At 40.6% G+C, this 23160-nt stretch overlaps 1 protein-coding gene across 5 annotated transcripts in view; it reads left to right on the top strand.

Annotated features, from left to right (window-relative positions):
• LOC127583988 (spectrin beta chain, non-erythrocytic 1-like) overlaps positions 1-23160 on the top strand; it is a 234936-nt gene that overhangs the window by 137992 nt on the left and 73784 nt on the right. For all 5 annotated transcript variants that reach the window (XM_052040667.1, XM_052040506.1, XM_052040588.1 and 2 more), the window contains exons 11-19: positions 789-947; positions 4599-4901; positions 8511-8661; positions 9655-10525; positions 12048-12185; positions 17057-17813; positions 18952-19154; positions 19266-19356; positions 22986-23132. In XM_052040667.1, the coding sequence (XP_051896627.1) occupies positions 789-947; positions 4599-4901; positions 8511-8661; positions 9655-10525; positions 12048-12185; positions 17057-17813; positions 18952-19154; positions 19266-19356; positions 22986-23132 (2820 nt within the window). The remainder of the gene's footprint in view (positions 1-788; positions 948-4598; positions 4902-8510; positions 8662-9654; positions 10526-12047; positions 12186-17056; positions 17814-18951; positions 19155-19265; positions 19357-22985; positions 23133-23160) is intronic.

The following is a 23160-nucleotide window of genomic DNA, read 5'->3' as shown; positions in this document are numbered from 1 at the left end:
TACAGGTCAGCAACAAAGTGAACTCCACCGGATTACTTCCAACTTCCATACATGGATTTCAGTGGCAAACACAGTTATTGTTTCTCATCCATCGATAGAGAAAACAAGCAGGCTGGTGTCTCTCTCCCTTCTCTCTCTCTCTCTCTCTCCTTCTTCTTCTAACTTCTTCAACAACGTCATTACGTCCCTTATCTTCTATTGACGTAAGCACGCCCCACACACACATACACACACACCCTCTATCTTAAAGGGACTTTCACTGAGTCCGTAACAGTTTGAGAAAACCAAGTAAATTGAACATGAAGTTACATAAAAGTTAGAGTCCAATCATAATAAGTTTAAGAAGAAAATTTTAAGATTATATAAAACAAATTTTACAGATTCTCCTGAACACTTATGTAATTTTTGCAGTTTATTTGTGAGGGCAGAAGCTAAGAAGACAAGCAGTTGACCAGTATAAAAGAATCCTCCTGAGTTGCTCTGAAGCAGCTTGTAAAAGTGCCTGGTCACCTTTGGAGTCTTTCCTCAGCTATCATAATAAACTCAGAGGAAAAGAAGTAAGCTGGCAGTTTGTCCTCTGCTGATCCATCAATGATTAGCTTTGCACCACAACACACTTCAATTTCACACCTGCATGCTCATTTCACAAAGAATGAAAATGCTGTCCAACTAGGCCAAAGACTTTCACCCCATGAATAAAATTAGAGCTGTATAAAGAAGGCAAATACTTTAATACATCTTTTAAATAAAAATTATCTCAATGTCTCATTATCTGTGATTCTGAATAGGGCTGGGAAAGGCTGGAGAAGGCAGAGCACGAACGTGAGTTGGCCCTCAGGAATGAACTGATCAGGCAGGAGAAACTGGAGCAGCTAGCCCGCCGTTTTGACCGCAAGGCCTTTATGAGGGAGACCTGGTTGTATGAGAATCAGCGGTTGGTGTCGCAGGTAAAGCAGCAATCCGTTTTGTTACAGAAAATGTGCATGCATAAACGGGAGCAAGTGACTAGTGCAGCCTTGTCAATAATGTTCAAAGAGGCCTCTTCAACTCAAGTCGAGTTTATTGTCACCTGCACAGTACATGTATGTGCAGTGAAAAACTTACTTGTAGCAGCATCACAGGCACATAACTTTAGAGACACAACGTTTACGAGAAAAACATAAACATAAATGGTACAAATTGTCTAAAATTGTACTTTCAAATTGTATAAGACAGGGAGATTGATACTTTTCATGTCATTTCCCACTCCATGTCTAATTATTAGTATGAAAACTATTCTTATAATTGTGCTCTCTTTTAACTTCACTGTACTTTGCGATCCACATCCTAACCTGCTCTGATCACGGTATAAATTGTGGATTCCCCAAATTCATAAAATATTAATATCTATAAATGGCTGATAAAACCAAAGTTGAAATATGAAAATCAAAAAACTAGTGATGCTGGACATCTGAAATAAAAACTGAAGATGCTGGGAATACTAAGCAGGTCAGGCAGGCAGCATCTGTGGAAAGAGAAACAGAGTTTATGTTTCAGGTCAAAGTCCCTATGTTGTAAATTTGAAATTTATCCTGGTACCAAACCCAGAATTGTAATCACAAAAAAAATACACACAGAATTTACACATGTTACTTACTTCCAAAATTGTAAATCTGTACATCTCGTCAGGCGAAAGATTTATCAGGCAAGCAGCCATCTCATACATCTCTGCCAGTGCTGTATATAACAAGAAGACTGGGGTAACTCTGCTATTGATTTTCAAATACGTGCTTTGCAAAAGTACCTCTAAATAAATTGTGTTTGTCTTAAAGAGTGTTTTGTGGCGTTAGTCAATGTCTCCCTTCTCCACCAAATACCTCAGTGTGAGAGAAATAATAGTTGAACAAAGCAGATTGTGTCACCTGTAGTTAATATTTTTCTTATGTTGACGTGAAATTTTACTTCAGACTTTAAGAAGTAAAAGGTGTGAAATGATACATTCTTACCAATTCAAAGACAATTAGAGAAACCTGTAGTATGCATGATGTGTTTCAAACAAAATTAATGTACTTGGCTGACAGATTGCAAACAAATGACATGTGGAAAAACATCCTTACTTGCTATATATGTTACTCAAAAAAATATGTTTTGCCTTGGGCTGTGGAGCAGTCATACATACAAAACCATTAATTGTAGATGAGTGTAGAATTTTCACATAGGATCTTAGAGTCAGTTATTTGAAGAAAATGTATTATCAATGTTCTTCTGTTTTGTTTTCTAACAATTTTCCGAAACTGACCAGTCTTGCCTTCCTCATACCAAATGTCCGTGACTGCTGGGATGAGAAGTAGGAAGGTGAGCGTGTGGAACAGAACCAAGGTGTAGATCAGCTGAAGTAAGCAGCTACATCTGTTCCACCTGTTGTCACCGAACAATATGGTTTGATCATCAGAAATTATAAACCTAAGCAGCAAGATTTTTGTCATTGTTCGGAAAACAGCATTATCACAGATTTCAAAAATGAAGCTGTATTGCTCTTCTGAATATTCAGAGTACAACTTCTTCATCAGTTTAAGATCATATCTTAATTTTTTCTTACCCATTTCACTATAGTTTAAAAGCAGAAAGGTTTTTCAAAGAATATGCATTGAAACCGCTCATATTAAGGAATTTATTTGCACCATTAAACATTAATATATTTGTTGCATTAGCTTATATTTATTTTAAAAGTGAATACCTTCAATATTGAAGTCTGTTTTGATCCAGTGTTTTAATCCAGTTATTCAAAGTCAGTATTATTGTCTTGTCTTTAACTCTTTGTCCTCACCCAGAGTTTTTTCACCATAAATATTGTTTTGTGTAGCAGCAATTCAGGACGGTGAAGGCAAAGTATTAATAAAGTTCTTTGTCAGTTTTAAATTAAGCTGTGTTTTGCTTTACGTTGGTAGGTAGTTGATTAGAATTCACCAATCTGACTGGCCCTATAGGTTGCATTCCTAATATGAGTCATATAATTCAGTATAATTGGCTAGATCTTGCTGGACCATGGCATGGTGTGATGCATGCCACTAGTTAGACTTTTCCTGCATCCTTCAGCTGAAACCAGGCCTACACAGAATGCATGAGTTGGTAAGGGTGTAGTAAAGCAAAAGGGCATCTAGGACCCCAGTAGTTGTTTTGCTGGATGTGTGCAGGTGGTGGATTGAACAGCATGTGCATGACTCATCCCCAATAATCGTTAAACATATTAAGAATGTACAAGTATGCACATGTGCATAGTATATTTGTGTATGTTTAATATGCCCTGCAAAAAGCTGTCAAATTTAAATTCTCATGCATACCACTGCCAAAATCATTAATTCTTCATTAAGCTATTTTGATTTTCTTACCTCCCTCCTGGTCCCATATTCCTTTCCTTTTTATTTCTCTTTATTCTATGTATCTCCTTAACCAGTGATTTTTTTAAAAAAATGAATAAGAAACAGAGGAATGCTGGACTATGGGAAGGACTGGGGCAGTGGAGTGGGTGAATGAATTAGAGTTAAATCAGTTGCGGGAAGGAGAATGCAGGAATGAAATTGAACAATTTAAATTGTTTACTTTTTGTGCAAGAACAATTTTGACTTCCATTAACAGAGATTGCATTGTCAAAAAGTGTTCTTAAATGTTGGCTTAACTTTCTGTGATGAAGCCAATGGTCAAGTTGGAAGGAAATCCAGCAAACAATCCTGGGCAGGTTGAGGGTGAGATGTCTTTTACATACATAACACGGTAAAGTTCCAAAAGTTGCTTCTCAAGTTCTGGAAATTGGCATATTTTAGTTTTGTGAATTTGTTAGCTGCTTTGCACTTTAATGTTCTGGCATCTGCTGTTGAACATCTGTTACTTTTCCAGCAATATCTGGCCATTGTGCTTTTAAAACACCTTTTAAATTGTCATGGCATTACAGGAACATTTTCAGATTCCAAACAGCAATGAAAACATTCTAATACAACTATCTACTAAAGGTTATATTGTCTGGATATACAAGCTCAATTCTGGGCCTTGGGATCTGGAGCTGGTGGTGGCATTTGGGTGTTGAATGATGCACTGATCAGCTGTCCTTCCTGTTCCCACTGCAGAATCTGTTCATTCAGACCCTATAACCTGGATAAAGGTGCTTTGTGTTTATTTTTGTTGCATTACATTGGCTGAGATGCTAAATGCATATATTTGATCATTCAGGTCTGGAAAGTATGTATACTTGAAGTAGAAAAGCTTCATCTTGTTGTCAATGTTGTGCTTAGTCCTGCTGAGTTCTTCCTTGAGCCAATTACTTCTAATGGCTGTTTCAGTCTGCTGGTGTTTCTGGCTTCTGATGCCTTGCTCTTGCACGTTACTGTAAAATAAGAACAAAAAGTAATGGACAAATGCTTCAAATTCTTGTCATTATACTATAACACCAAGCATGTTTCCAATACATTGCCATCCAAGCATCTTTCTCCTTGCCTGGAAAGTTACCATAGTCCATGTACGCGCCTGCTTTCTCTGGTAGGATACTGTCATTGGAATGTGACTTGTCCCCAAGCTGTTGCAGTCACTTTTGTATTTATTGCTTTATTTATACAATTTATCCACAGGATAATTTTGGCTATGACCTGCCAGCTGTGGAAGCAGCAATGAAGAAGCACGAAGCAATTGAAACTGACATTGCTGCCTATGAAGAACGTGTGCAGACCCTTGTGGATGTGTCACAGGAGCTGGAGGCTGAGAATTATCATGACATTACACGCATTAATGCCAGGAAAGAAAACATCATGCGCCTGTGGGAGTATCTTTTGGAGCTGCTTAATGCTCGGCGAGCCAGGCTGGAAATGAACTTAGCCCTTCAGAAGATTTTCCAGGAGATGCTTCACATCATTGACTGGATGGATGAAATGAAAGTATGTAAAGATACAAGCCTCTTATATATCTGTAACATATGATTTTGTTTTTTTTTGAGTGAAACAAAAACAAAGGTACATGCATAGGAAAGCTTTATGGACAAGTACATGGATAAGAAAGGTTTATGGACGGGTACATGATTAGGAAATATCTAGAGGGATATGGGCCAAACACAGGCAAATGGGACGAGCTTAGATGGGCATATTAGTCTGCATGGATGAGTTGGGCCAAAGGGCCTGTTTCCTTGCTGTATTACTCTGTGACTCCATGACAAAATAGTAAAATACTGATAATCCAGCATCCGATTATTTGGAAATTCTGATGGCAGCTGCCTTACTTATTAGTCCTCTGGGGAATCCAGAGTGCAAGTGGGGTATGGGCCAGAGCCAGGGATACTGAGTGCAGTTGAGTCTGGAGTCTAGACTGTGGGCCTGGTTTGTGGCCAGAACTGGGGTCAGAGTCTGGACCACCAGGGGTCAGGAATGTGAATAGGTTTGCTGCTGGGAATTGGGGTCGAGAGTGTCTGTATATTTCCTCTCCCTTTAAACTTACTCAATTTAACATTTTTCCGTGTTGCCAAAGTCCTACGAGTGGTGGATTATCAGAGTTTTACTGTACTTAAGTTGACCAATAACATTTATCAAAAATAAACTTCCATTGGACCTGTTATGTTCTTTTATATTTTTCACATTACGATTGCCTTTTTAGTTTAAAGCATTACATGCGGTAGATTCAATGGCTGAGAAATTTCTACAAGTAGCACTGATCACTGCTGTGCGTGGGTTATTTCCTGTCGTTTGGCACTCTCAGAGTGACTGTGTTGTAACAGCGTGGTTCCCTGGCAAGACTGAGGCCTCTATGGACCTTGTCATCCAGTGGGATCTACATTTGACAATCCCAACCTTTTTTGTTTGTGGGAACAAGTTTACTCTGAGCACCTTGATTCTCATTTATTAATGGTCTCTTTTCATCCACCTTAAAAATCCTGTGATTAGGAACTTAAGGTTGGCAGTGTAGTGGTTAGTGTAACACTATTACAGTGCCAGTGACCCGGGTTCAATTCCGGCTGTCTGTAAGGAGTTTGTACGTTCTCCCCTTGTCTGCGTGGGTTTCCTCCGGGTGCTCCGGTTTCCTCCCACATTCCAGAGACGTACGGGTTAGAAAGTTGTGGGCATGCTATGTTGGTGCCAGAAGCATGGCGACACTTGCGGGCTGCCCCCAGAACACTCTATGCAAAAGATGCATTTCACTGTGTGTTTCGATGTACATGTGACTAATAAAGACATCTTATTTTATCAAAAGGTGCTGTTTGTGCCCTTTAGCTATATGATACGATGCTTTCATACGCCTGTCAGTGACTTCAGCTCATCTGCCATATACACTATATTTGTGCTTAGCTATATATTAACAAGCATATGCAGCCTCCTTTCACCCACTATTTTCCAAGGGGAGTTTGCTTGCCCTGCCTTCCAAACTCTCTCACTAATTTTGTTTTGCTTTACTTTTTCTCATCTGCTTTTCTTCCTTCTGAATCTTTTCTCAGCTTCTTGTTCCCCTGCCAAACTAGTTTAAACCCTCCAGAATAGCAGCAATGAACCTGCCGGCAAGGACCTTAATCCTGATTCTGTTGAGGTGGAACTTGTCTGGCTGTGACAGATCCCACCTTCTCAGAACCAGTCTCAACTGGTCCAAGACCATAAAGCTCATCTTCAAGCCCCATCCCTCTTGCCATTGACACTGCTATCCAATTTTTATAGTCACTGGCACGTAACACTGGGAGTTATCCAGAGATTATTACTTTTGAGGTCCTGGTTCTCAATCTCTTTCTTAGCTCTGTAAAATCTACCTGCAGGACCTCATCCCTTTTTCTACCTATGTCATAGTATTAATATTATCAGTCTAGCTCTTCACCCTCCTCCTTTGAAATGTTCTCTGGCAGTTTATTGATTTCCTTGACCTGGACACCAGGGAGGCAACAAACCATCCTTTGACCACAGAAATGTTTAATGCTCCCAAGGTTATAGAGTCTCAAATTGCTGCTTCTCTCCTACTTCCATGTACAGTTGAACTAACCATGGTGTTAGTCTTGGCTCTGGCTGCAATACCCAGGAGAACTAACTCTGGTTAAAAGCAAGATAGATACCCTCTGGTCTCCAGAGCAACCTGCCTGGTTGTTTTTGTCCATCTGGCAGTTATCCATTCCCTTTTTGCTTGCAACCTCTTAAGCATGAAAAATGCCACCTAAAATTCACATCTGGAGCTCCTCCATTTGACGACACCAGAGCATCCAGGAGTTCCCACATGGCTGAAAATATGCATTCCGTAGATCTGAGACATCCTGCCGTGCTTCTATTTATGAGTTTAACAAATAAGCAAATGACTTTAAAAAAAACTCTTCCTTTAAATTACTTATTGTCTTACTTACCTGATTGAATTTACTTGCTTTTTGTTCAAGTATACTGAACCTCAGTCTCTTGAACTTCTTTTCAATTCATGGAGCCCCTGTTTCCTGTGGTGTTGTTACAAAAAGTGAAATATTCCCAATGGCAGAAGCATCAAAAAACAGATGACACAGATTTCAGGTGACTGGAAAAAGAACCGAAGAAAATCTGAGGAAAACCTTTTTTTTCATGCAACAAATAGTTCTGACCCTGGAATTCACTGCCTTTTCAGTGTTGCAAGTTGATTAGCTATCTGGCTATCTCAACAAACTGGATAAGTATTTGAAGAAAGCAACATGAATGGAACTAACTGGATTGCTCATAAAAAGACAACATAGGATTACTACGCTGAGTAGCCATCTTCGCTGTTACTTGAATTCCATGTACAATGATTCCCCTGTTGTCCAACACAGCAAGAGCAAGGCAGTTATTAGCAAAATTACTGGAAAACTATTAATGGTTGTAACACTTGCACTTTGGAATGTGACTCATTTGTTCCTTACCATTTCCCATTCAGACAAGATGTATCTAGATAATTCCAAAACCTTTTCGGCTGTCTCAGAGTATGTCTGATTTTTTAAAATAAAAGTAGCATTGTACTTCAAAAATCTACCACCTGGTGACTATTTCCACATGATGGAACTTTGATGTAGATGGCTTAAATATATACAAGACTTTTCATATGTGGTTCCAAATAGTATTATTAATGTAATCCACCTGACCTTTTTGATTGTGTGTGACATCACACCGAGACTCTGGCTGACACTTGTACTGTTTTAAGAGCTCAAGAAACATTTTACTTAGCAGCTTATTTTTGGAAGAATCAGAATCCAAAGAAATATGAGGATGAGATAAAGAATGGACCTGTACTATGTACTGATTGAACAGTGAGGATAAATGGATCTAACCACATTGTTTAACCAGCGAATCTAACAGTGAAGTACATAAAATAAACTAACTACAGTATTGCTCAGCAATATTTACAGCAGTTCAGAGCAATTTCTTTTTGGCAATAATTAGCCTATTCAGAAGTCTTAAGATCTTTGTAAGCATGGATATTTAAATGATACATTTTGGAACAATGACATTTCTGAAAAAAAGAAAATTGTGTATCTTTGTACTATGGCAAGTTGTTTTAGAAAGCTAATGGATTTTTTCTTCTTTCAGATACGACTCTTATCACAGGATTGTGGTAAACATTTGATGGGTGTGGAGGACTTACTCCAGAAACATGCATTGCAGGAAGCTGACATTGTGGTTCAGGCAGACAGAATGAAAATAGTCAATGCAGGAGCACTCAAGTTTACTGAAGGAGAAGGTGCATGTTTAAGTTTCTGTAATGTCCTCCCTCCTCTGCACCACCTTGCACATACTCCTTATCTTTACTGGAATCAGCCTGGATGAAAAGGCTTCTCATATAATTGACGAAAGCATTGATTTTCTATTCCCATTGCTCTGCCTTGTGCATACACAAAGATGCATGGATAATGTAGCATGTCCGACACCATGGTCCCGAAACAGATACTCTACGCCAAGCTCTTTTGTGGGAAAACATTACTGGGGCAACAGGGGGGAATCATTTAACGAAGTACTCAAAGCCTCCTTGCGGGATAAAAAGCACAACATTCCCAGTGATTCCTGCGAATCTCTTGCACATAACCACTTAAGGTGGAGAAGGAGCAATTGGGGTGGTATTGAGAACCTCAAGGCCACGTAAGGGGGGCACAGAAAGGCCATATTCACGCTGCAGAAGAAGCAGACTACTTCACAAACTACCCACTCAGCTGCCCCGTGTCTGGGACAGTTGGCAGTTCCCACATTGACCTCATCAGCCATCTCAAAACCCACTAAATCAGAACAGTCCAGTCAGCATGGGTGCTGTGAATGGTTGATGGCAACGCTGTGATTTCTGTGTTGAAGTAAACACAATGAAAGTGTTGAAATTGCTGTCAGTTTCACAGAATAACCATATTGAATGTTGTTGGTTTACAACCATCTCTATGTCAGAATCCAGTCCATTATGTGGGGAGAGTGATGATGCTGATGAACTGCTGTTGACTGATGTGCTTATTACTGATATATTGCCTGTGCATCAAGTAGTATAAATATTCTTAAAGCTATTGCATAATTTAGTACCTTTCCATTGTGGTATTACATCATACTATGACATTTTCTTACTTGTTGATTATGATTTAGAGGAGGTTATGTCTCACTAAATGTTTTTCCCATATCTTTGGCTGTGCAAATTAAGTTACATGTCACAGCATCTTCATCAAGAAAACCATTGATTACCAATGATTCTCTTTTCCAGGTTACACACCCTGTGATCCCAATATAATCAAGGATCGTGTCAATCATCTGGAGCTGTGTTATGAGGAGCTTTGTGTGTTGGCAGCAGAAAGGAAGGCCCGCCTTGAGCAATCACGTCGCCTTTGGACGTTCTTCTGGGAGATGGCTGAAACTGAGAGCTGGATTCGAGAAAGAGAGCAGATCATCTCATCGCAAGATTATGGGAAAGACGTTACCAGCATTATGATTCTGCAAAGCAAACATAAAACACTGGAGGATGAATTAGGTGGTCTCAGGACTCATCTGCAGCAGACAATTAAACTAGGCAATGATATGATTGCAGAGAACCACTTTGCTTCACCTGAGATCAAGAAACGAATTGAGAAAGTTCTTGCGATGTGGAAGGATCTGGAGGAATTGACTGCTTTCCGCAAGCAAAATCTTCAGGATGCCCAAAGCTTCTTTCAGTTCCAAGTGGATGCAGATGATCTCAAAACTTGGTTACAGGACACTTATCGTATTATGTCTTCAGATGATGTCGGCCATGATGAATTTTCAACACAGACACTGATGAAGAAACAGAAAGACCTGACAGATGAAATAATGAAGTCTGGGACAGCTATTGATGGTCTAAATAAACAGCTTCAGAGTCTCCCAGATGAATTCAGAAAATTGCCAGAGATAATGGACCGCCAGCGGGAGATAAAGGAGCTCTATGCAGATCTCATAGCTCTATCAGATCTACGGAGGCAGCAACTCCAGGATGCTCTTGCTCTCTATGTGATGTTTAGTGAAGCTGATGCATGTGATTTGTGGATGAATGAGAAGGAGAAGTGGCTGGAGGGAATAGAGATTCCAAAGAAAATAGAGGATTTGGAAGTAGTACAGCACAGGTACAAGCTGATTATTTTTCTTGTACTTTCAGTTGTACTCTTCAGATCAAACAGATCATTCTCATGGTCCTTTAAATGACACATTTAAAATCCTGAGTATTTGGCAAGTGCACATTAAGCAACCCATGGGCTCTTCATAATGCATGAAACTTATTGAATTTATGACCAAAGTTATTATAAAGCGCAAATGAATTGACAGGGAGCAAACTATTTCAGAATTGTGTTGCTCTTAATTACTTTAGCTTCTTCTTTTGTAGTTGATCTCTTTCCACATCACAGACCATTTTCTTGAGCTACTTTTTTTTAGTTTACACCACCATCTATTTAACTTAATGTAATTGCAATAGAGTAATACACTCATAGCAAGTGCTTGGGAGAGTAAAATTGCATAATAATCCATAATAAACAACTGTGATTACATTAGAGCTTTCATCTGAGCATGAGTTTACTGATATAGCCCTTATAGCCTTTCACTGGTATTATTGATCATAATGCTTACTGTTGAGATTTTATTCGTATTTGGTTGTGGCTATTCTTTGGTCATTCCTGTGTCAGCAACATCTCCTGCAGATATGGAATTGGAATAGTTAAGGCAAGGACTAACAGAGATTTTCAAAGTTGTGATGTGTGAAGGATTAAGCAGTGAAACATTATTTCCAATTCTTGAAATGTTTTGCTTCAAAAGGCTTTTTTAGAGCAGCAATTTAAAAGGAAATTGGATAAGCATTTGGAATGGATAAATTTGAAAAGCTGCAAGAATAAAATTCAAGGAAAGGCCCTTGGCTGCTCAGATCTAGCTGCAGAGATTCTATTGATAAAGGACAATATGGGCATTTTAGGCTAATTCATCTGGTGGGATACCTGTATGTTTTCCACTCCACCCAATATGACTACATTTACTTGAATGGAAATAAGATCAAGTGGGCTTTAAAGCTGGCATTATGCCCAATTTCATTCCTTTTCTCATGGGTGCATTGGGTTAAATTGCTCTCTGTGAAGGCCAATTTTTGTAAATTTGATGTTTTAAAGATTTTATATCCTTAAATATTTGTTGACAGGGGATAAATTATTACATATTAAGTATCTATTTAACTAAAGTTAATCTGCTGCCTAAATCATGCAGTGCAAATTATATAGGCCTCACAGGTACTTAAAAGCTAGTGATTTCATCAGATGATTTAGATGCTTTAAGAATTATCACATAGATATTCAGTGGTTTGAAACATTATCAAAGCAACAGCATGATATTACAACTTTATGGTACTCATTCATTTTTACAGGCTTATGACCAATTATGAAGGGTAGTTTGCTACTGATGAATGACTTACTAAGCTGCTTTCACAGCAAGTTAATTCAGTGTCATTCAACATTACCATGACATAATTTTTTTTAATTGATAAGCACAGCAAAACACTAGTGGTGTTGTATTAGGCACTTTGGCTAAAGTGCATTCTCGTTCATTGTAATTTCTAAAAGGATGCTGTAATCTATGTTACTTAATGCTGCCTTGTAATGCTTTTAGGTTTGAAACCTTGGAACAGGAAATGAACAATTTGGGGTCTCGGATCAATGAAGTAAATAATGCAGCGAACCACCTGATAGAGAGTGGCCACCCCAGCACACAGGAAGTTAAAGCATGCCAGGATCATGTGAACCAAAGGTACATCTTTCATTTGTTGCCATTCACAGAGGATGGACCTTGAAGTAGTTTTTTGACCTGAGAAAGGATGTTCTGAGCCTCAGAAAATAAATGAAGGAAAGACTACATATCCTATTTAACCCTACTTAAAAGATGCACAGAGATTGTTTCTCCTTCCACAAACAGCTGGTAGTAGGAGGGAAGGCCAGCACTTGGGATCAGATGGAGGTCAACATTTTACTTGCTCTGCAGGCCCCTCAAGGTAGTACCATGGTGGGAAGACCATGTGGTCCTGGGATTGCCGAATGATGGGCACTTCTTGGACAATATGATCCAAATTCCCCTTCAGTGCTCCATAAAGAGAGTGAATGGGGAAATGGCCTCATTTCAGAAATAGCACCAGTGCCACAAGATGGCTGATGCCAGTAAGTGCTGGTTGAATTTTCAGAGTAACCATCAGAAATGGTCAATAGCAAGTATCAGTTTCACAGTGCTGAGAAAGGCAGCATCATGCAGTGGAATTTGTAGGCAAATTTGAATTAACAAGCCTATTACACACAGAGACTTTGAATAGCCATTCTATCTTGGATCTTCTTGTAGGGGAAGGAGTGCCTAGAGTCCATTATTGACAGGATTGGTTGTGTTGGCAAGAGACAGAGTCTTGCATGGGAAACTCAGTAGGGAATGCTGTTGCTGGAAGTGTTGTGATGGTCTGGTTTCTAGCAATGAGATGGTCGATGAGAGATGACTGATCCACAACTCTCAGTGAGACGATGTATGATCCTTGACCTCAGAGATCTCTGCATTGGGAGAAATCATGGCTGTTGTTTCTGGGCCATGAGCAGCATGAGAAACACATTTATTTTCACCCTGGTCTAGGTGAAGGGTCTCGACCCAAAACAGTGACTGTTCATTTCCCTCCCCAGATGCTGTCTGAATTGCTGAGTTCCTCCAGTAATTTGTCTTTGCTCCTTATTTTCATCTTGTAGCTTCCTTATCTCCCTTCATCTGCTATGGGGTTGGGGGTGGGGTGGGGGGGGGCGGAGTTGGTGAACCCAAATGCCCAAGGTTATACACGTAAAGGAATTTAATTCAGGGATTGCAGCAGTGTAGCGGTTTGCATAATGCTTTACAGCGCCAGCGACCTAGGTTCAAACCTGGACGCTGTCTGTAAGGAGTTTGCATGTTCTCCCCGTATCCGCATGGGTTTCCTCTGGTTTCCTCCCACATTTCAAAGACGCACAGGTTAGGAAGTTTTGGGCATGGTTTGTTGGCGCCGGAAGCGTGGTGACACTTGTGGGCTGCCCCCAGAACACTGCGCGAAAAAGGTGCATTTCACTGTGTTCCGACGTACACATGACTAATAAAGATATCTTATCTTATTATAATGCCCAGCTGTATCCTGGCAGCAGTTGACTGCTAGACTTTGCCCACCCTCTAAGTGTAGAGGTATGGGTTGGCACTTGTGGCACTGATGTGGGAAGTTGGGGGGATTTTGGTGAGTTAAGTCAGGTATAAGGATTTATAAACCACTTTGATTTTCAACATTTTTAATGTCTTACTTGATTCCACTGAGACTAAAATTCATCTACAATTTCCTTTCTAACCTACCTTGGAGAATAATTCGTGACCTTGAAGTCTCTCTAAAATCAATCCCTTTCTCAATATACATTATAGCAGCTTCCTTTTAAGATATTGGTTGATCTGATTCAATTTTGTTTCCTTTTTGTTGTTCAATTTTGAAGAGGGTGCAAGGAAGAGAGAGAGATTAGCATGTGCACAGTGAATGTCCACGAGAAGAAGGCAGAGCATAGGCAGAGCATAGTGTCACTCAGCACACGACTGTCTGGACACTGAGACACAAAAAATTCTGCAGATGCTGGAATCTGAAGCAATACACAAAAAGTGCTGGAGGAACTCAACAGGTCAGGCAGCATCCATGGAGGGAAATAAACAGACGACATTTTGGGCCGAGACCCTTCATCAAGACTGGAAAGGAAGAGGGCAGAAGCCAGAATAAGAAGGTGGGGGGAGGAGCAGAAGCACATGCAGGCAGGGGGTAGGCGAGTCCAGCTGAGAGGGGGATGGTAGGTGGGTGGCGGAAGGAGAAAAGGTGTAATAAGCTGAGAGGTGATAGGTAGAAGAGGCAAAGGGCTGAAGAAGTAGGAATCCGGTAGGAGAGGGCAGTGGACCATGGAATAAAGGATGGAGGGGGGGAGGAGAGGAGATGGGCAGGTCATCAAGGCGGGGGAAGGGAGCCACAGGAATAAGGGAAGACAAAGGATTTGGGGGGGGGGGTGGTGGGGGTAAGAAAAAAAAGGGGGTGGGGTTACCGGAAGTTAGAGAAATCGATGTCGAGGCCAACAGGTTGGAGACTCCCAAGGTGGAATATGAGGTGTTGTTCCTCCTACCGGCACCTGGCCTTAATGTGGCAGTAGAGGAGGCCATAGATAGACACGTCAGTATGGTAGTGGGATGTGGAATTGAAGTGGGTGGCCACCGGGAAGTCATTGAAATCATTTAAATCAACAGGCCACGTGAAGTTGGTGCACTGCCTGCAACAAGATTGATTGTTGCACGTTAACACTGCTTCATTTTTTTGTTAGCAAAGAATTCTGAGTAATGTAAACACTTATTCATCTGGAAAAGTTTGAAGTGAAACACTTTGGAAGATTGAATTTGAAGGCAGAATACAAGGTTAATGGCAGGACTCTTAGCAGTGTGGAGGAACGGAGGGATCTTGGATCCCCATCCATAGATTCCTCAAGGTTGCCGTGCAGGTTGATCGGGTTGTTCAGAAGGCGCGTGGTGTTGTTGGCCTTCATTAGTTGGGGTATTGAGTTCAAGAGCTGCCAGGTAATGTTGCAGCTCTATAAAACTCTGGTTAGACCACACTTGGAGTATTTTGTTCAGTTCTGGTCACCTCATTTTAGGAAGGATGTGGAAGCTTTAGAGAGGGAGCAGAGGAGATCTACCAGGGTGCTGCCTGGATTGGAGAGCATGTCTTATGAGGATAGGTTGAGCGAGATAGGGCTTTTCCCTTTGGAGCAAAAGAGGATGAGAGGTGACTTGATATAGGTGTACAAGATGGTGAGAGATATAGATCGAGTGGACAGTCAGAAATTTTTCCCAGGGCGAAAATCGCTCACACGAGGGGGCATAATTTTAAGATGATTGGAGGAAGGTATAGGGGGGATGTAAGAGGCAAGTTTTTTACATAGAGAGTAGTGGGTGCCTTCAAATTCGATCTTCCAAAGTGTTTCACTTCACACTGTTTAGGCATTGAGGTCTTACACCGCAGGCATATGCTAAAAATGTATTTGATTGTAGGGCTGGTGATTTTCCACAGATTACTCCCTTAATGGAGATGTTCTGATTTCAACACCAAATAAATTTGAGATGAGGGGATAGGGAAATTAGTGAGAGAACCAGCCACCTGTTGTGGAGCATTGTGAGCTTCAAAGCTTGTGAACGGAGGGGAGAACTATTAGCCAGGAAATTCCTGATTCCTCAACTCAAATATTCTTGCTCTGTTGAAGGAGGCCATTTGGCACGTCTATGCCAGCTCTCAGAATATTCCCACCTGACTCATTCTCCCACTTATTTCCCAGCAACCTCTCTCACGTGCCCACCAATGCCTCCAACTCTCCTGCCACCCACCCACATTTAGGGGTAATTTACAGGAGTCAATTAACCTAGCAGCATGTATTTGGGATGTGGGAGGTGACTGGAGCAGCTAGGGCAAACCCATGTGATCACAGGAAAAATGTGCAAACTCTGCACAGATAGCACCCAAGGTCAGGATGCAACCCAGGTCATTAGAGCCATGCAGCAGCAGCACTTTAAGGTGATGCCTTAAATTCCCCTGCTGCCATGGTGAGATTTGAACTCATGTCTACAAATCACTGACCCAGAACGCTGGCTTCTGGTGCAGTAGTTTAACCACTGTGCTGCCATCCCCATTGTTCATCTCTGCTAAACAGTCATCTGAGTTGTGAGGATAGGAAATTAAAGTCCTGTGTTAAAGAAGCAAAGATATTATCTATTGAATGACATTCCAGTTCAAAACTGAAATGTCTTTAAGCCTCTGGGACTAGAAATTCATATGCCCATAAAATATGCATTAAATTCCCTGCATTGGGGAGCTATGAACATTTGTCCCAATGTGGTTGGTGTGCAATTTTTATGCCTGCACCTTGTGTAAATGAGTATGCATGTATGAAATACAAATCACATCAGTTATCATATTAGCTCATGTTAACCACAAGTTGTTTCATGAGTACCAAATCCCTGTTGGAATCAACCAGTGCTATTGATGTTAGAGCTCCAGCACTTAAATGGAAACTGTCCACTGAATCCGACCATAGCTTCTCAGGTACGTACAGCACATGACCAAGCACAAGTTCACAACTGGATCTCAGGATTCACCAAAACCCATCCTGACATCTTGGAAGAAACATTTGACAGCCCAAAAGACGTCCTCCACACGAGGAGGTGTTGCAACTTTCTTTAAATACCTCCAGTGATCCAGCCTCCACAACCCTCCGCAGTAGAGAATTCCAGAGATTCACCATCCTCTGTGAGAAGAAATCCCTATGCTTACCTCAATTTTAAATAAGTTCCTCCTTATCTTGTAACTGTGCCCCCTTGTCAAACTCCCACTGGTGGAAACATCTCAGCATTTACCATGTTATGTCCCCTTAGGATCTTATATGTTTCAAAACCCTGAAGAATACAGGTCTAACTTATTTGGCTATTTGTGATAGGACAGCCCTCTCGTCGCAGGGATTGGCCTGGTGTATCTCTTATGGTCTCCTCCAGTACTAGTCGTTCCTCTGAACTGTATGAGCTGTATGCATCTTTTACAAGATTCTTGTTGATACTGTTTGCAGATGGATGATATTCCAGCAGTTAGTGGGGATGAAGAAGAACAATGTGAACTCGGCATTAAGTCTTCAGAATTACTATCTCGAGTGTGATGAGACGAAAGTTTGGATCTGTGAAAAAACCAAGCTCATTGAATCAACTCTGGATCTGGGAAATGACTTGGCTGGTGTTATGACCACTCAAAGAAAGTTGTGTGGGATTGAGAGAGATCTAGCTGCCATTGAATCCAGGCTCCCAGAGTTGCAAAAGGTAGCCCATACATTGGCAGATGAATATCCTAATCATGCCCCGGTTATCCTGAATAGGCTTAAGGAAATCAATGATGTTTGGGATGAGTTGAAACACACTCTTCAAGGTCGTGAGGAATCACTTGGTGAGGCCAGTAAATTGCAGAAATTTCTGCAAGACTTGGATGACTTTCAGCTGTGGCTATCCAAAACACAAAAAGCTATTGCTTCTCAAGAAGAGCCAAATTCCTTACCTGAAGCGGAAATGCTCCTCAGGCAACACAATGCCATAAGAAATGAGGTAGATCGTTATGAGGAAGATTACCAGAAGATCAGAGATAGTGGAGACATCATTACGCAGGGAGAAACAGACCCACAGTTTGAAATATTAGACCAGCGATTGAAGGGATTGGACACTGGTTGGAATGAGCTTCTTCAGATGTGGGAAAACAGAAAAGATCTTCTTTCTCAGTCTCATGGATATCAGCAGTTCCTCAGGGACAGCAAACAAGCAGACAGCATTCTCAGCAATCAGGTACTTTATCATCATGTGCAATAACACTACAGACAACATCAGTGCAAATGCTTTCATCTGCTCAGTGAAGCTGAACTTGTGTGGTAGAAATCAGATGTAAAGACTCTGAAGTAAAAGTATATCAGAAAGTTGCATTTTGCTTAGTTTTTGTTTCAAGCTGAGTACTGATGTGAGAAAGGACCACATTTGTGTGAACAAGGTCATTGTAAAGTGAACTTCCTTGAGCTTATGCTAAGTTTTTAGTGTTAATATATTTTATTACTTTAGGCTATGAGAGCAAACTTTGGGAATGCATTGATAATTTTTTCTGCTTCTAACTGCAAAATAGCGTTCCAGTATATTACATTCTTTGAATTATTCCATGGTAAATTTAATTAAGGATACAGTAAAATCATACCTTTTGGGGTCTTAACCTGGGAATATATCTGAAATCCTTTATTCATTGACTATAATTGGAAAAAAAAGTGAACTTAGTTATTTAAACCTTTCAACCATGTTGATTTTCTTCTGTTCTGCAATGCAGTTTTTAGTTTCCTCCTTAGAACTAAAAGTGAATGTACATACAGTCAAAAATAGCTGCAAATGAAGATGAAAATAATTCCATTACACATATTGCATAATCTAATAATGTTTTATTATATACCATTACTTTTGACTAAACAGCAATTATTTTAAGAATATGTTTCCACATATGAAATCTGAGAATGTTTATATTCAGAATAAACTAATCCATAATTTAGCAGGACATAATTGAACAATTAATGCAAGTGCACTTACCAATGGCATGCCTTTGTCAAAAGCTTTAAGGAAAAAATATCACTGGGGTAAGAAGTAAAATATATGGCCAGGTGCGTGGTTTGGGTTTTGAGGGATATCATTGACCAAATCCCCTGCTGCTGTTGTGAGCTTTTTATCATCTGGTTAGATTGTGGCCATAGCAAGGCCTGGGAATAGGTAGCTTATTATGATCATAATTGTGCATAGTGCACAGGGCCTTAGGAGAGAAATTGAAACTGTGGGAAGGAGAAAAACTGGTTTAGTTAAGCTTACGAGTGTGAAATAATGTGTTAATGCAAATGATAACTATTCATTAAGGTTGCAAGAAGTATTTTTGGGTAAACTGTGATATTTCCAATAGGAGTACAGTTTAATGCATGTTGAAATGCCTAAAACCTTGGAGGCAGCTGAAGATGCTATCAAGAAACAAGAGGGTTTTATGACAAGCATGGATGCCAATGAAGAGAAAATCATTGGGACAATCGATGAAGGAGAAAAGCTCATTGAAGATGGAAATATTTTTAAAGACAAGGTGGTTGACAAGATCAAATCTATTGATGAAAGGTAAGTGAATTTTTAGAGGACAGAGCTTATTTGTTAAAGCAATGGCTGAGATAAAAGCACACTACTGAGTCTTAATATCCCATTTCTAATATGATACCATCACTGCTCTAGGTACAAAAGAAATAGGAAACAGGCAAAAGAGGTGACTTCACATCTAAAAGACAACCGCGATCTTCAGCATTTCCTACAGAACTGCCAAGAGGTTTGTGATTGTATCGGATTTGGCCAATAACTTTTCATTCAAAATTTACGTAGTTTAATTCAAGCACTTTCTTGAAATAACTGCCACCACATTATTATGTTGATGTGTCAAAATTATCTTTTGGTGCACAAAGATCTTTGTGTCGGTGGTGCATATAATGTAAACATGCTATGCTATAGTCTGGATGACTGCAGATTTGGACCATGGTCTCACATATGTGCTGCTAAACCAACAGCCAGGGAACAGTCCCACTTCATTCCAAAAACCATGCAATGCTTGCACTGTCAGGTCCTAACCCAACTAAATAAAAAAGGGGCGGGGGAGGGTTCACTTTGATGGGATAATACTATAGGCCCCTTAACAGTCAATAGGAATTAGAGGAGCATATGTGTAGAGAAGTCACAGATAGGTGTAGGAATAATAAGGTTGTTTTAGTAAGTGATTTTAACTTCCCTAATATTGACTAAGACTGTCTTAGTGCTAAGGAATTAGGGTCAGGGGCAGAGTTTGTTAAGTATGTCCAGGAAAGTTTTTGGAAGCAGTATGTACTTAGGCCCTACTAGAGAAGGGAGTATATGCGACCTCCTCTAAGGAAGTATGGCTGGGCAATTGGTTGGTGGGGGAGTACTTTGGAACCAGTGAGCATAATTGTATCAATTTCAACATAGTCATGGAAAAAGATAGGACTGGTCCTCAAGTTAAAGTCCTAAATTGGGGGAAGGCAAATTTTGATAGCATCAGACAGGAACTCTTGGTTGTTGATTGGGAGAGGCTGTTTGCACGTAGAGGGTCACCTGGCAAGTGGGAGACTTTTAAAAGTGAGATGAGAAGAGTTCAGGGCCAGCATTTTCCTGTGAGAGTGAGGGGCAAAGCTGACAAGATTAGGGTAACTTGGTTGATCAGAGCTGTTGAGGGTCTGTTCAGTAAAAAGGAGGCATATCTCAGGTGTCGGCAGCTGGGATCAAGCAAATCCTTTAAAGAGTATAAGGGATGTGGGAGTACATTTAAGAAGGAAATTAGGAGCACAAAAAGGGGCCATGAGATATCCCTGGCAGATTAGATAAAGGAGAATCCTAAAAGATTCCATAAGTATATTAAGAGTAGAAGGATAGCTTGGGAGAGAATTGGCCCCCATAGCACATGCATGTTAATCTATGCGTAACCCACAGGAATTGGGCAAGATTTTAAATGAATACTTCTCATCTGTATTTACTGTGGAGAAGGACATGGAAGCTACTGAGTTCAGGGGGAACAGTGCTATTCTGGAGCATATCAACATTAGAAAGGAAGGGGTATACGAGGTTCTGAAGTGCATAAAAATGGATAAAACCCCAGGGCCTGACCAAGTGTGTCCTAGGATGCTATGGATAGCAAGGGAGGAGATTGCCGGGGTCCTGGCAGAAATTTTTGTAACTTCATTAGCCACGGGTGAGGTACCAGAAGACTGGAGGGTGGCTAATGTGACTTTATTCAAGAACGGCCACAGGGATAAGCCAGGGAACTATAGGCTGGTGAACCTTGCATTAGTGGTGGGGAAATTACCGAAAGGGATTCTGAGTGGCAGGATTTATTTGCATTTGGAAAGGCAAGGACTGATGAGGGATAGTCAGCATGGCTTTGTGCATGGGAAATCATGTCTCATGAATTGAGTTGTTTGAAGAGATGACCAAGCGGATTGACAAGAGCAGGCCAGTGGCAAGGTCTCACATGATAGTCTGTTCCAGAAGGTTAGAATATATGAAATCCAGGGTGAGCTAGTCAATTGGATACAAAATTGGCTTGGTGGAAGAAGGCAGAGGCGCTGGACGGTTGTTTTTCAGATTGGAGGTCTGTGACCAGTGATGTGCTGCAGGGATTGGTGCTGGGTCCTCTGTTGTATGTCATATATATTAATGAGTTGAATGAGAATGTATTTGACATGATTAGTAAGTTTTTAGATGACACCAAAATTGTTGGTATAGTGGACAGTGAAGAAGGTTGTCTAAGGTTACAACTGGACAGTGATCAACTGGGAAAGTGGGCAAAGGAAGGGCAGATGGAACTTAACTCAGACAAGTGTGAAGTGATGCATTTTGAGATGTTAAACCAGGGCAGAATACACACAGTGAATGGAAGGACCCTGGGGAATGTTGTTGAACAGAGAGACCTTGGGGTACGTGCATAGCTCCCTGAATGTGGCACCATAGGTGGACAGGATGGTTAAGAAGACATATGGTATGCTTGCCTTCATCAACTGAGGCAATGAGTCCTGAAGAAGAGTCCTGACCTGAAATGTTGACCGTCTTTTTCTCCGGCGATGCTGCCTGGTTTGCTGAGTTTCTCCAGCATCTTGTTTTTTTTCATCTAGATTCCAGCATCTGCAGTCCTTTCTTTCTCTAATGAGTATAAGAGTTGGGACATCATTTTACAGTAGTACAAAACGTTGCTTGGGCAGCACTTGGATTATTGTGTGCAGTTCTGGTCGTCGTACTACAGCAAGCATGTGATTAAACTAGAGAAGGTGCAGAAAAGATTCACAATGATGTGGCCTGGATTGGAGGGCTTGAGTTATTAGGAGATACTGGATAGACTCGGTCTGTTTCCCCAGGAGCAAAGGAGGCTGAGAGGTGACACAATAGAGGCATAGAATGGGTAGATAACCAGAGTCTGTTTCCTAAGGTAGTGATATCTAAATTTGGGGGCTTAGGTTTAAGGTGAGGGGGAGAAGATTAATAGGAATCTGTGTGGTAAATTTTTCACACAGAAGAGTAGTTTGTATCTAGAATGAGCTGCCAAAGGAGGTGATGGAGGCAGAAACAATTACAACATTCAAAAGGTATCCGGACAGGTACTTGAATGAGCTATGCATAAAGGCATATGGAAGTAATACATGCAAGTGAGAACAGTTTTGATAGGCATGATGGTCAGCATAGATTTGGTGGGCCAAAGGGCTTGTTTCTATGCTGTACAAATCTCTGACTCTAATTTCACAGAGCTAAGAATAAAACTCTTTGAAATCAAAAATAAAATTGCTGGAAATATTGGGGAGGTCTGGCAAGATTTGTGGAGTGAAATAGTTAATGTTTCAGGTTCATACATGATCATCAAAACCAAAGCATCTTATCAAAGTTCTCTGGTTCTTCCTAAAACCTCTGCAAAAAGCAATTCAACTGAATAGAACATCATTCAGCAATGTTCACTGCTTCTGGACTAGTGCTCTCATGGACTGTTCAATCAGCAATATCCACTTATCTTTATGGAGCCATGTCATTTAGCAAGAATTCATTCAGCTCTCCTCACCATTAATGGATAAGATACCACCTAATGTTCTCGCTCATAGTTTATGCTGTGCATTTATAGGCCACTGTGAGATGGGAAGAAGAAAATCACTCAATCCCTTTTGCACTTGAATCCAAGGAATTCAGGTTTAACTAAGCAATTAAATTAAATGAACTCTCCTCTCTGATATGCATGCAGTAGGCAGTGTGATCATCTCTGCATGAGTCAAACCAGAAAATACTTCTTGAAAAAATGTTTGAGCAATTGACATTACTAGTTAGACAGAATTCAGCATCCAGCCTCTTATTGTGCTGTGATCTTTCAGACCATACTTAATATGAAAATTATTTATTGCCTATTCCTCCTTCCAGCTTACTTTCTGGATCAATGAGAAGATGCTCACAGCCCAGGACACTTCTTATGATGAAGCTCGCAATCTTCACACAAAATGGCAGAAACATCAGGCATTTATGGCTGAGTTGGCATCAAACAAGGAGTGGCTGGACAAAATTGACAAGGTGAAGCTGGGCTCAGGAATGTGAATGA

Source organism: Pristis pectinata, chromosome 1 (assembly GCF_009764475.1).
Source record: "Pristis pectinata isolate sPriPec2 chromosome 1, sPriPec2.1.pri, whole genome shotgun sequence".
NCBI lineage: Eukaryota > Metazoa > Chordata > Chondrichthyes > Rhinopristiformes > Pristidae > Pristis > Pristis pectinata.
The sequence above is the reverse complement of the archived record's forward strand: the minus strand, read 5'-3'. Positions and strand labels throughout refer to the sequence as shown.